The 15343-nt window shown below is 33.3% G+C and overlaps 1 protein-coding gene across 10 annotated transcripts in view; it reads left to right on the forward strand.

The window, feature by feature from the left end:
- DPH6 (diphthamine biosynthesis 6) overlaps nucleotides 1-15343 on the forward strand; it is a 230517-nt gene that overhangs the window by 53410 nt on the left and 161764 nt on the right. For 8 of the 10 annotated variants that reach the window (XR_012056365.1, XM_072930168.1, XM_072930161.1 and 5 more), the window contains 3 exons: nucleotides 2878-2939; nucleotides 9114-9208; nucleotides 14071-14158. Coding sequence is in view for 9 of the 10 variants with exons in the window: in XM_072930168.1 (XP_072786269.1) it covers nucleotides 2878-2939; nucleotides 9114-9208; nucleotides 14071-14158 (245 nt within the window). In the remaining variant the exon portion in view is untranslated. Of the gene's footprint in view, nucleotides 1-2877; nucleotides 2940-9113; nucleotides 9209-14070; nucleotides 14163-15343 lie in introns of all 10 variants that reach the window. The other 2 variants (XM_072930162.1, XM_072930165.1) reach the window with 1 other exon arrangement.

Genomic DNA, 15343 nt, shown 5'->3' on the forward strand with positions numbered 1-15343 from the left:
TTGAAAGCACAATTCTTTTTACTAAACACTGTCAAAAACAGCATTATCAAATTTTTTTAGATGTTTCTGTTATCATATATTAGTCTATCAAAGAAATAAAGCCCCACTTGCTCTCTTGGCAGCACATAATAAGTTGATGGATGTAGTTCAGTTGGGGAGTTAAAAATGCATTGAAAATAATGGGCCATAACATTCTAGGGTTAACATTTATTCATAGATGATGCAATTAAATAAAACAGGCATTAACTTCAAGGTCAGTCAGGGAAGTAATAAAAGTGAATATTTTAATTGAATTCTAATTGCCCCCCATTGGTACATGTAAGTTAAATAAAATAGATGTCAGTCCTGCAAATTATAGTTCCGTTCCTAATTAATTTTTTAATTCTACATAGAGTCATCCAGGCCCTGGACCTTGTTGTTGGTTTATCCATCCACTCAGTTCCATTGAGGATAAATTTGGAGGATGCGGTACTAAGAATTTACAATACGTTGTTCTTCTTGTTAGTCTAAGCCATTTTAAGAATCTGAATCAATAAAGAAAAGTGTACCAAATAGAAGTATAGATTTAAAAAACTATTTTGTAAGTATAGTTCCAAATACTTTATTATACTCATTGTAGCAACAGATATACAGCTTCACCTATGCATGCATAGCAGTAGAGATTGGAGATGTGGATTACTGATTCTGCAAATTGAAAGTTACCTTGGTTCCTGATGCCTTTACCAGACAGTCTCTATTCACTCACAATATAAACCTATTGGAAGCTAAAAGAAGTACTATGTTTCAAAATAAATGCAAGCCGTCCAAAAATAGGATTCTGCTGAGAAACAGGAAGGGTACTTTGCACTTCACAGATTTTCATGTAGGTGTGGGATATCACTTAAAGAGTTTACCCATAGTATATACGTAGGCAATTTATTTGTATTTCTTAAACTATTTGTATCATAGTTTCTTTTAAATTATTGGTTTGCATTCATTACTGGACAGAAGATATGTTCAAAGAGAACCTTGTGAAAGAAATAATATGTCAGTGTGTCTGGTTCTGACAACTTCTTCCATTCTCATATGTTTGTAATGTATCCCTTGGTTTAAATTTAGAGGAAATCAATCTTTTTTTATCAAGGAGAGAGAGGTTGCTTATCTTAGCAAAGTAATTATATTAAAGGAAGAATGTTAATGTAAGTGCGTGAAATGGTACTGTAATGCAGTACTCTTTAATTTACATCAAGAGAAATTGCTTGTTTGGCCTAATACCTACTCCATTATAATCGAGGACAAAATGCCAGCTTGATGTAAGTTGGAAGACATCACCAGAACTATTTGAACTATTTAAATTGAATTAATATATTTCAAAACTATTTCCACAAGAATAAATTATTATCACATATCTAGCACATACCTTTTTAGTCTGTTTAAAAAAAGCAATAAACCAATACAAAAAAGGAATAGAGGGCAGAAAAAAACTTCAGTATTTTTAAACTTCAATTATTAAGCAGTTTTAAAAGTATTCCCCTACAAGGTAAGGGATTTTTTTATGTGCTTTAATGAAATATTTAAAAACTTTCATAGAGTTTTGAAATCTCATTCACTCTAACTTGTTTTAATTTCACAGGAATTTAAATATACCAAGATCACAATTGCAAAAATTAAGTGACATATTAGCTATTTTAACTCAGCAATGACTTTATATAATAATGTACTGTACATTTATATAACAGCTTTCATCATCAACAATCTGAAGTGCTTTGCAAGGTACAAATTTTAGAAATTGCTTCTGAATGGAATAATTTTAGTGGCAGCTCTGTAATGATACCTATTACTGTGTGAAGCAGTAGAGTAGGAAAAATAGAGAAGTATTGTATCAGTACAAAAAGGAGCCCAAACCACAATAACTAAGGGTAGTAAAAAATGAGCTAACTGAAAATTTCACAGTGTTTCTTCAGTTTCAGGAGTTATAATTTTATTTTTTTCTCATTTAATTCATAGGGTAAGACCTTTTGACCACTTTGTATCAAATCCAACTAGTATATTTACTTGGTTGAACAGGTCAGTTTTTGAAACAGTTGTTCCTGAATTATTTTATCCCTCTGCTCATTTTTGCCAGTTAGTTGGTTTATCCTGAGAAGGGAATATTAAATACCATGAGCTGTCCAAAATTTTAAAAAATCAAGAAATTGAAACAGGAGTACCGAGGAGCAAGTTAAAGCAGCTATCAAGTGTTAATAGGGCTTACTTTACAAGAAAAACAAATCAAAATATAAACATCATACAGAATATTTTGTGATGGATCTAAATGTACAACGTTCAATACGTTCTGTAGGTCTGAGTTTTCTTTATATCTCCATCCTTTTTAATCTTACAATTTATGTGCATAATCTTATATTTTATGTGCATAAAACACACAAAGAATGGGATTTGGCAAAAGAACTTTTCCTTATGAGCCTGTGTTCCTTCCAGTTGCAGGAAGCATAAAAAAAATTCAATTGCATTTTAATTCCATAGTATCTGCAAAGGTAACTTCTGACTTAAAGAGGTAATATCCTTGTAGTATTTTTATTACCTGTGTGTTTACTTCACTGGTTAATGAACTTTCTAAGAAAGGGAAAAAATAGCTTTTCCACTTGACATGTAATGAAATGGTAACAAGCTTTGTTTTTCCATAAACCTGGAAAATATTTGCCCAAAGATTAGGAAAAATTCAGAATCAGTGTGTTTTCTTTAGGATGGTAATTATTGTAGATAATGTGGAGTTTCTAAGGGAGACGTTATATATTTTAAAAAGAAAAAAAAACATTTCTTGATGTTCTTATAACAGTTGCTGCTGTTATAAGAGTACTTCATAAGAAATATTTTTACATTTTTTTGGGTTTTTTGCAGGTTTAGATCCAGATAAGCATCTAGGAAAAACTCTAGGTGAAATGGAACCTGTTCTTCTGGAGGTGAGTATAACTTAAAGGATATTCATATAGTTAAACTTGCAGTTTAAAAGAAACACCAGCAGAAATTCAGTAAAATTAACTTAATAAAAATTACTTAACTTTCATGAATTAGATGTTAACCCAAAGCTTGGCTTTGTATACAGAATATAAGCCTTTGCTAAACACCTTTCATATCAAAAAACATTATTTCTTTATATAGTTCACAAATGGTGTCACCATCTTTAAAACAGACTAAAGGCGTGAAAACTCAATATTGCAGGAACACTAACTGGTATATCAATATGATACAGCTAAATAATTGTACATTAGAGACTTTCACAGCAAGAAATAGTAGTGGCAAAATCATAGGTGATACAAAACTTACCTGAAGATACCTGTTTGCAGGTTTCCCACTGTTTATACAATCAGACTGCATACAGTGAGGCCTTTAAAAATGAAATGAGGTGTATTCTTGAGGATATATTTAATTCTGTGCAAGGACTTTGTTTCCTCATACCAGGATAATGTTTGCTGGCAGAGCTGGTAGATTTATTTAAAGACAAATCATTCAACTAGGGAAAAGAAAAAAGACCAGATTTTGTACATGAGGCTTTTTTCAGTTTAATGTAGAAGCATCAAACATCAAGCTAAGTAAATTTTAACAATAACAGTTCTGAAATTATGTTTTCATGTATTGTCTGTGACAATGCCAGTTCACCACAATTCCTTGTCCTTGAGCCTGTTTTATTGCATGTCTCTTAAAATGGTCATGATGTAGCTTTCACTGTAGGCTGTCTAAATGTCCACAAAGCGATGTCCTAAAAATACTTTTAATTGTTAATCTGGGTAATTTCTGGTCAGTCTGGCTTCTTAAGTAGTTTGTTCTAGAACACTTAAGGGTATGGCAAATTTGCAGAAGAGAAAGAAAAAGTAGCCATAACTTAAAAAAATTTCTTTTTCTACCAAAAGATAGATGAGTTACATAACAATAATATCTTATGTTTAACTCCATTTTTTATTTATTTACATGGGGAGGAGAAGATAGTTGCTGCTTGGGAAATCTGGAAAGGAATAATTAAGGTCCATAACATTCAAATAACCTTACCTGAAGAGATGGTGTTGGTCTATTCTTAACTTGAGGTTTGTTGCTTCAGAGCTGGAGAATTTGCTCAGAAATCTTCCCCTCCTCCTCCCTGGCCCTCTGCTTTGTAAACTAGCTGGTATACAATCCCATTCATTATCTTTTTTTGGAAGACTTGTTTCACTTATTTCTTAAAATCATCTCAACATTCTGCATTCACAGAAAGCTTCTGCAATCAAAATTCAGGTTGCAGCCTCAGAGGGGTTGCAGCTAGATAACTACTCACCTCAGCTGAATCAATCTTTAAAACTGTAGAAGCAAGTATTGCAATTTTAATTGTGCTAATAAGAAGTATTCTTCAGCATTTGATTTCACCATCACTCATTTTTAAAAGAAAATAATAAACTATTAAATCCAAAAGTACCTAGTATTTTTTGTAAATTGCATATATTCATCTTCATGTTTGATGTCTTAATGAAGTGATTCTTACTTACTTGGTTTCACTGAAATTATTACTGTCATGGTTTAACACTTCTCAAAATACACATTTGATGGTTTTATCTTTTATTGATACAACTATAAACAAAACAATGACTGGCTAAAGTGTACAAGTAGGGCATTCTGACACAGCTTGAAATGCTTGTCAGGCCACTGTAGGGAAGACTGCACAACTGGTTATTTGTTCATTTGTCTGTTTCTTGTGCATATGTATACTATGAAAGTCAAAGCAAATACAAATACTTTTTTTTACTAGATACTTAGTTGGCTTTAAGGCCTTATAAAACCAAATCATTAACTATAAACTGAAGAAAAATACTAACGATGTCAAAAATACTCTTTTGCAAACCAGTGAAATTTTCAGAATTAGAAGTTCTGGCAGATAGAATGTGAAAACAAGGAGTTCACAATTTCCAGTAAGGAAGAGAGATACGATTTAATATTCTGACTATACCATATAAAACACCATAATGATTTAATGTTTAACACTGCACATATCCAAAATTGCCATGGCTTTATATACTCGTGATCTTTGATTTTTACTCTATTATCTAACCAATAATTTCAAATTTTATAATAAGTTTGTTTTTCTTGTTGGAGTTTTTTTGAGTTTTGTGTTGACATCTGATGTTACTTTACTGTAGTTGTTTATTCAGCTAGGTGCAGGGTATTTCATTATGGCATTTTTCCTAATGTGATGTGCAAGTGAGAATTTTTGTAGTTCTGTTTGGAATTAATAAAGTTATGTTTTCTATGTTCTTCAGTTCTGTTGAAAATCACTTTATATCTGAATAACTTCAGTGCCCCAAAATTATCAGTGCCCCAGTGTCTTTGATAAAGAGCCACAAAATGTCATACATGTTGAGTAATTTGGGACTTGCAGGGAGTATCTTTTACTTTTAGCATGTACTCACAACGTTCAGCTTCTCTGATACTGGAAAGATCTGGAAAGCATCTAGAAATAGAGCTCACTCACTTTTTTTTTCTTTTTTTTTTTTTTTTTTTTTTAACAAAACATTTACCTTAAGGAACAGTCGATGAGACCAAAATTAACTTGTTATTACTATAATGCACCTGTTAGAATTTGTCTTTTGGATATATAAGAAATTAGCATGAGCTAGTGATTCTTCTTTTAGCAAAAAAATCTCTGGTTGCGGCATTATAAGAGTGTTGGTTAGAAAACATCCCCAACAAATAAATCCAAAAGCCAGCCCTGACTTCCTCCACTCAATTATTTGACTTTGAAAACATATTATCACCTAAACTTTCAGTCTTCTTATTTACTTTATGTGTACAGTAGAAATTATAATAATTACTGGCATAAAGGTGAGGGGCTTTTTTCTGCTGTAGCAGCAGAAAAATTGAGGATTAGTGAGTGGGAAAAATTTTTTGCAATTTTTTTCACATTACTTTCAGAATGTTGAACTTACGAGTGCAATGATGATCTGCCACCCATACTTTTAGCAGGGGTGCATATTACTGGCTCAGGACACTGGCATTGCAGAAAGGAAAGTTTTTGAATTGCGTTTTTCTAATTGATAGGTCTTTGATTAGTTTTTGAGGAGTGGTTGCTAGATAATTGCTAAATTATTAAATTACTTTCATGTCCCAATGTTTCCTCTGTAACGGGACTCTCAGCTTTTTACACTAAAGAATTTTCTGTCAACTTATGTCTCAGGTTGTGGTCCCACTCTCCTTTGAACTTGTTAATAGAATTGCAAATGGACATTAATTTTATATTTGTTTGTAATTCTATCTCTGCCAATAGGCAATAGGAAAATGTTTATTTCTATGCTTGCCTCAAAAGTTGATGAGAACATCTTGATGTACAGAGCATTTCTGTAAATATGAGAGTTTTTAAGTCTTAAAATTTCTGAAAGGGAACAAAGAAAAAAGGAAGCACTTGAATTCAAATATTTATCTTTGGTTATGCAAGTTAAAGAAGGAAGCTTTAATCCTTGTGTTTCATTCTCAAGGTAGGAAGAGACTGTTCTTCAGGTAATGTTTGCACTAGTCATTTTTATGTATCTCATTTATATATGTATCCTTTATCTCATTGTGTACTTAAGATAAACTTTGTGTAGTCTGGAAGATGGTTTCATCATAGATTTCTTTTGGAGTTTGAAATGGACTTGTATTACTTGCAATTAGTTATGTTTGAGTTATAAATTTGCAGTTTTCTGGCTCATCTGTACTAGAAGGCAGATTTAGCAATCATAAAACTTAAGAGTCTATGATGTCCTGTTATTATTAATTTAGCATCCAATTTGCAAACTCAATCAGTCTTCAAATAATATTAATATTCTAAATTATTAACAGGCAAAATTCTCATGCCATTGATGACATTTATAAAATATTGCTGACTTTGTTAAATGAACGTTGAGGATCTGTTCTATGAGCTGCTAAATATCTTTTGGTCCTGTTGACATTTGTGAGAACTGAAAACCCTTTAACACTTTGTATAATTGGTGTCAAGAATGATGTTGAAGCCAGTGACATTGAAAATGAGAATTTCTCACAACAAAGATAGGAAATAGTCTCAGATCTTCTGAGTATTCAATGCGAATTGCCAATAATTATTCTAGTCACTGTTTACAAGCAGAGCTACCAATTTTGAAAGTGATTTGTAAACAGTCACTCCATGTATTCGCTGTGGAAAGGTTACAGTTAGAAAGATCTTTTCTGGTTTTCTCTCTTTCAATTTTTTAATGGTTTTCTTTAGGGTTTTTGTTTGTTTGTTTTTTTCAATAAAGCAAGGATAAAAGGTTTTTACTAACTGTTTTGTAGGTTGTCCATTCTTGTTGCATCAACAGTAATTATCCCTGATATATTTGTCCTATAGTAACCTTGTTGCCATTGTTGACAGATGGAGTTCTCTTTTATGTCAGTAATGTAATTTTTTAATGAGCACTTGATTAAAGGTTCTCTTTTGCTCCTTTTCTTTGAAAGAAAATGTGAAAAGGAAAATTAAAAATAACTCTCATAACAAGATACTGAAAAAATGTTTCAAACATGCTCCAAAAGAGATTTTGAGGCACCACACAACTAAATATTCTCATAGAACATTACCAAGGTATTATTTTCTCAGACCATTTTCCTTTTCTGCAAAATAATGGCTGAAGATGATTCAGCCTTTAGTTTAAGTAACTGAAGTTATAAACACTCTTGGATGTTTTTAAGTAAGAAGCTTTAAAAGAGAACTGTAAAGTAACAGGAACTACATTCAGCTTCAACAATAAAAACATAGTATCATTTGAATATACATAATAGACTTGCTACACAGATATTTTAGTAACTACATAAAAATGTAATCTATGATGTATAAATATCCCAGTCTTATGTTTGCCTCAAAAGAAACAGTAGATTTGGAATTATCTTCTAACCTCCAGACAGACTTTTTGTAGCCCTCTGATGTTCTGGAGAAATGTATTTCTACTTTGACTGCAGAAGCAACATGAGTGGTCTTCTGTTCCTCTAAGGAGAGGCTTAAAGGGGTTAAATAAATATTCCCAAAAGTAACAATGGTGTTTGCAGCAATCGAGTTAAGGACTGCAGTTCAATTCTTATGAGTCACTTAAAGCAGAATGTTATTGCTTGTTTAATGCTAAAAAGCCTGGACAGGGTTTGGCTTGAATCACAGCAGTGACTTTATAAGGTGATACAATCTGCTGCTGGGGACATGAATTTCTGCTGTAGACAAGAGAGGGTGTCCCCATGCTCAGATCTGGTGCTTGATTGCTGTCTATCAATACAGTACATTGAAACAGTTGTACAGTGAGCTAATGAACAGTTATGTGCTCCTTACTCCAGCAAAAGAACTTCGGTTCATGCTCCACAGCTGCTCATTTATAAAGCAGGAATTAATTAAGATAGTCATGTCTCATATTTTGAATATTTAAATTTATCTAGTTATGTATTTAAGTGAGATATCCAGAGCTTCAGGAGTATTTGTAAATATATGTTGATTTAGCAAGTATATGAAATACAATTTATAAAAGAAACAACATGTTTCTCTGTAGATATTGCTTTAGCTTTTTGTTTTTGACTTAGAAAATTCCCATTTGTTTTGTTAGATTTTTTTGAAAGAATATTTACCTAAACATAGAATACAGATTCTGAATCTGTTGTAAAAAAAGTGTTCATAGTATACTTCTTTGTAAAATGCTACTTCTTTTGTTGACCAACAGTAAAAGTTTCTCCTCCAAGTGAAATAGATATACTAAAGAAAGACAAGTATGGGAGTATGAACAAGCTTTCATGACCACTGAGAAAGAAGAACTAGGAATCAATTTGTTAATCTAAATACTCCTGTGCCAGTTCTACTTAAAATGTAACACATCAGTAATTCTTAATCACTGTTAGAGGCATACAAAGAAATCAAGACCTGACTCTATGATGATTGGTTTTTTTCAGCCTTGTAATGCATAGTCTTTTAGAAAGTACATGTCATGGTTTAACCATGCATGTACTAGTATGGAACTAGCAGTTGCATGCTACTAGCAATAGTAGTATGTACTAGCAACTAGTATTTAGTGGTTTTGACATTTTCAGCAAAATATATTTAATAAACTTATTTAGTGTAATATTTACATGTTTCAATTTCTCTTTTTTGATAGCTCTCTGAGAAATATGGAGTCCATGTTTGTGGAGAAGGAGGGGAATATGAAACATTCACTCTGGACTGCCCTCTGTTTAAGAAGAAAATAGTTGTGTAAGGAACAGTTTCTTCTATTCCCTTATATTAAAGCAATGGGAGCATCTTAAAATTTAGTTTGAGACAACTACAGGTGGTAACAGGTAACACATGGCATCTGCAGAAGTAAAACATGTTCTTTAAGTTCACAGACACTCATGTTGTTTAACACTGGCGAAGTCCTCTGGAAACCTAAATCAATACCTGACACGATGAGGCATTCATAGAGGGCTATAAACTTTTTAGACATTTGCACTTTCGTTTACTTGCTGATTATGGCCTGCAGTAAAACTGGTACCTATACACTGACACTTTTATCCTTTCATGAAGTGTGAATTGCCTGTAATATTTATCTTTCATTACAGCTGAATTTGATAAAGTGCCTCTTCAGTAGCCTGTGGGCTACCATTAACTCTGTATGTGTGTGTGTGTAAGTTTAGTAGCTTAGAATGATAACAGTAAACACTTTTGTTCAATTACTAGAGGATATTTTAAATAAAAACTTTGTATGAATCCATCTCAATTACACTGAATAGTTTATTCCTTTGACATTAATTGCTAAAATCTGTGTAGTGAGCTTTGGAAAATACTTGTGTCTTGTTTCTTATAAATCTGTTAAGTAGCTAGGCCTGGTTGCTTCAAGTAAAATATTTTGACTGCTGCTCTTTTTCTGAAGCAAGTAAACAGACCATTAATTATGTATTGGTGATTGATTCTCAGTAATCTTAGTGCAGCTCCAGCTTATGGAGCATATAGACACGATTGATGCTTTCATGGTACAGGTCCATTTGTTTCACTTTTCTGTAAGACTGGGATCTGTCTGTGTAAGGAATAGAGAACCAAGAACTGTTAGCTCCATTTCATTGCATGGCATTTGGGAGGAGAAGATCAATAGACAAAGTGGTTAAAGCATTGGCAGCTAATCTTGGCAAATGTCCACTGAAATACTGGTTGATTATGCCCTTGGTTTGGGATCAACCAAAGAGCAGTTTAAGTAGGAATATATTATAATATATTCTGAATGTAGATCTGGTTATCAGTGATACAAAGACCGTTCAAGTGAGTAGGAAAAGCTGAAGCAGAGGTGGTATAGCTGAGTTGTCTTTATTTCTCTTGGTGATACTCCAAATAATGAAAGTTAAAAGCACAAAAAGTACATAAAAGAAATATTTAAATTAGTGAGTATTTAATAAAAAATATACGGCACAGTGGACTTCTAAACACTTCTTCAGTGAGTTTTACTGTATGAACGTGACAAGTTATTTTAAGTAGACCAATGGGAATCAAATATACCTTCTCACCTTGCTCTTCCCAGGCTTAACTTCACTTCCTCATTCCTGACTTTTCTACATCCTCCCCAGTGAGCAGTGCAAGGAGGTGGAGAATGAAACTGGTCAGCTTGTAACACTGTCTTTGCTGCCCCCTTCTCTTTATACTTTTCTCCTGCTTCTGCTTGGGTCTTTTCCGTGGCTTCCTCGTGAACTGTAGGAATGTGTGTCTTTCCCACCAGGCAAGTTCTTCAAGTACTGCTCCAGTGCATATGCTTTCCATGGGGCATGGTCCTTCAGGAGCAGACTGCTCCTCATGGGTCTTCCGTTGGGCTCAGTCCTCTCAGATAAACTGCTTCTGTGTGGGTTTCTGCACAGACTGCAGTGCGTGTATCTGCTCTGATGTGTCCTTCCTGGCCTGCAGGGGAGCAACCTGCTTCACCACAGTCCTTTCCATAGGCTGCATAGAACCTGTTCTGGCATTTGAAGCACCTCTGCTCACTCCTTCTTCTCTGACCTTGGTGTCTGTACAACTGTCACTACCATGTTTTTCTCACTCCTGTTGCAGCATAGTTTTAAAATATGTTATCACTGAGACACTAACAATGTTGTTAATGAGCTCACCACCCCTTGGTCTAAAAACTAACTGCTGCCACCAAAACCTTACCACATAAACCTAAAAGAACGAGAAAATCTAGTATGCCTTTTATTTATAACACTATTTGCAGGTAGTGTTTTCACTGGTTAATGATTTTTGCCCTCTCAGACTTGGCAAGGTATGTTTCTACAGTATATCCTTGCAAAATAAAAAAAATATTCTGGCTCAGGAAGAAATAAAATACAACCTTGAATGTTATATACGGAGAAATGTGAGTCTCTTTAATGTTATACTGTATGACGAATTTTGCTTCTGAATGGTAAGTTGAATTCTTGCCATTCTTGTACCTCACAAAGGAACCATGACAGATTGAGTGAAACATATATTTGAAAATAAACAATATCTAGTAGTGAAAGCAAAATCTTACAAACAAAATATTGAACAAGAGTCTGATTGGGGTTTATCTGGTTTTCCGAGGCAGTCTATTGTAATCCAATTGTCAGCTTTCTTACTCTCAGTGTTTGAAATGTACCAAGAATTTTCTATCCTTCTTACGATGATATTTAAAGTCCAATTAATCAACATTTCTTGAAATTGTAAAGATCTATTTCTCATCTATTAGAATACCGTCTAATATCCACTCTTGTGATAAAGGCCTGTTTGTTCATGGAACACAGAATAGTTTGATCTTTTGGAAAGTAAATGGTCACATTTGAAATATTTGGGAAATACAATTTTCCTTTATATACCTTCTTATTAGCTCTGTGTTTAGGCTTATAATTCCAGGTTTGGAGTTAAAAGCAAAATTATAAAATTATAATTTCTGTAAACATGAAAAAATAGTCATGTTCTGAGAAGCATTGATTGTACTCTCAGTCTTGTTCTAGCTAGATATATTAGTCCTGAGAAAGTTACAGAATGTTTCAAAGTGATGGGATGCTTTGTAGATCTTCAAGAAGTCTTGAGAGATCAGATGATTATGATTTCAAAACAAATAGCTGATTGAGACAGTTTTTCAACTGTTCATTTTTTTCAGTCTTCTGAAAATTTCCTTAACAAAATTCCTATGTTTCCATTACAATCAAACATGAATCATCTTAGGTAGTCAAGTTCCTACTCAAAATTCAGGCTTTTAGTGGGAAATTGCCTTATAGAATATATTGGGGTCTCACAAATCATTTTTTTTTCATTTTAAGTCTCTGCTTTTCCTGTGTTTTGAATTGGTTGGGGTTTTTTACTATTTTCAAAGCTGAATATGACATGTCAAATTCAGGACTTGATTAGGTTTTTTGATTGGAGACTAATTGGGTCTAAACAGAACTATTCTGCTTTCCACCAATTTTTTTCTACCTATTTCTGTTATAATTAGAAGACACCATTGTCACTTGAAAAAAATTATTTTAATCGGAAGGAACTATGTATAAAGTACCTTATATCTTAAATATAAACCATATTTTAATCATAAAGAATATTGATAGTTACTCTCAAGAACGAATCTGAGGCCTATTTTTCAAAATACTTTAAAAGTTTGCATAAACTTATGTTAAAGGAATTTATCATTATTTTATGACATTTTGATATTTTTAAATCCCAAAATACCTTTTGTAGAACAGATATTTCTGTTAATTTTACACTTTTGTAGAGGAACTGGGATCTGGCCAAAGCTTCAACTGCTTTGAGTTTGCATTGGTTTTATGTGGTATTACTAGAAATCTATATATATCATCTCTTTAAACCCTATGAAGATACCTAGGGCACCATGGTTTCCAGAAAATTATGTGTGTCCTTAGCCTTACTTTCAACAACTTTCAGATTTTCTTTTACTGCATCTGAATTTCTCTTATGTTTCCCTTGAGTTTCTCACCTTCTGATGTTTGTTTCTTAGAGCTACCTTTTTCTTAAGTAGTAAAACCATGCAGATGGATATAACAGATACTGCCTCTTGTGAATCAAAGTGTGACAGATTGTGTCTGTAAAAATGAAAACTAAAATTAACTAATTTGAATCAGCACACAGGAAGTTTAACATTGTTACCAACACATTTGGCATTAAAAAGTTGTGTCTAGTAGTCTTCACTATCAGATGCAAGATGGCTCGATCAGTCAATTTCTCAGTGTGCAATACTGTATGTTGTTAATACTTCAGAAACTAATCACTGGAGCATTATCAAAACAGTGGACTTTTGAAAAATTTCCTGTTTATGAAATTTAAAGATTGCTTTACGTATTAGTCTCTGGAATCTAAAACACAGTGTAGTTTATACTTTCAAAGACTACAGATAATTAATTCTCTTAATAGTGATCTGGAAGTGTGGGAATATAGTGTAGGATTGGCAAGAAGGGTTGTAAATACTCTCAAGTGACTTGCAGATGGGGCATCAAAAACACATGTGTCATAGTAATTGTTTTTGGCCTTGTGTGTTGGATGAGTAGAGCATCTGTGTTTAGATAACACAGGTAACATCGGCCTGTGATAGACTATGGGGCCCTATTGAACACACTCGAGATCCCTGCCTTGCTGTGGGGAAGATCAAAGCACAGTGGGATATTGCACCTGTGCAAATCCCTGAGATGCAGGCGGGACCCACAGGTTTGGTGATGCTTCAGCATGGACCAAGTGCCTGCAGTGCCTGTGTCACTTCTTTTGTGCCCCTGCCTGAACACTGCTTCAGGGGCCCCAGGTGGTGAGGTAACAAAAACAGGCTTACTCTTTGCATTTCATTTGATGTTGTATGGTTCTTGCTGCATCTCCTGTGCCAGCTCACACAGGAAGTATAGTTTATTCCTTTTGAAAATTCTTGAAGGTAATGTATTGTTTAACAGTATGATTTTATATAACAAGCTACTTTTTCTTAATTTATATAAAAACATTGATAAGAAATTAATGGATTTTCAATGAGTTACATTAGATTTTGTGTTATACAGTGACTAAGTGTAGTCTCTATATATATACTGTTTGATATAGTCTCTAATATATATACTATACTATTTAATGATAAAAATTTTGTATTTCAGAGATTCAGCCAAGGTGGTCATGCATTCGGCTGATGCATTTGCACCTGTGGCCTACCTTCATTTTTTAAAACTACACCTGGAGAATAAGGCAAGTAGGATGCAAATATTCTTTTTCTTTCATCATATTCTCCTGTAGATGTTACATTCAAATAGCAATGCACATATTTAGCTGAATTTCAGAACTTGCCCTTAGGAATGATCAGACACACCTGTGTCAAGTGAATGCATGGAGGTAGTATATTTGTGTGGCAATTTTCATCTCAAAACCTGAAGGAGGTCAGTCAAATGTGGTTCGGTGAAGCGCATGTGCAACCTGGGTAAAACAGCTGCACTCTAGAACACAGCTGTATTAGGAAACCATATGAACAGTATTGATTTGTTGGGAGGTGGAATCTCTTTTTGATATTTCTGTTGTAAAGTGGATGATTTAAAAACTTGCTAACCTGTAAGTGCTTGAGTTTTGAATGTTCTGGGTTTACATTTTTTTCCATATGAAAAATACACTTAATGAAGGGCTTCTAATCATGTGGAGATTATCTCGGTCAAACATTTTAAAGGAATCATTATTAGTTTGTTGAAATTAATTCTGCTAATTTATGATTCTGTAGAAAGAGCAGAACAGGAATAAGAATTCTGGTGGTTTAAATGTTGCAGACTTTCATATGAACAGAACTAAGGTCAAAACAGACAATATTTGTCATCACTTTTCTGTTTTTCATTTTATTGTTTTACAGTTAAAATGATTATTTTTTCTTCCTTAGCCTCTACAAGTGTTAGTATTTTGTTGAAGACAGTGCATCATGAGCTTTCTTCTATTGTTGCAGTCATCTTTTTAAAGCTCTTATGCCTTTCTGCACTTTGATGATAGAATTGCAGAAATTGTTACAGGACATTATTCTATTGGTATTTCAAATTTCATATCTCTTAAGCAATATTTCCTGCATGTCTTTCAATAGATCATGCCTTCCCCTCTTCCCTTTCCTTTTTTTTTTTTTTTTTTTTTTTTTTTTTTTTTTTTTAAATTTTATTGTTCAAATCAGATAAAATACCTCAGTGTTTTTCTTCCATGATGGCCTCATTTCGCCTTGGAAAGTAAATTGTATTTCATCCTGTCAATTTCTAGTTTTGGATTTCTTTCAAACATAAAACATTAAACATTTGTGTGGGAGACTGTGAAAAGGATATAACTATGTGAAAAAGAAACCAAATAGGCTGAATAAAGGAAAATTTGGGAATGTGGCATGGTGGGGAAGACTGATAATATATTGATATT

The sequence above is a fragment of the Taeniopygia guttata genome, chromosome 5 (assembly GCF_048771995.1).
Source record: "Taeniopygia guttata chromosome 5, bTaeGut7.mat, whole genome shotgun sequence".
In the NCBI taxonomy this organism is placed as follows: Eukaryota; Metazoa; Chordata; class Aves; order Passeriformes; family Estrildidae; genus Taeniopygia; species Taeniopygia guttata.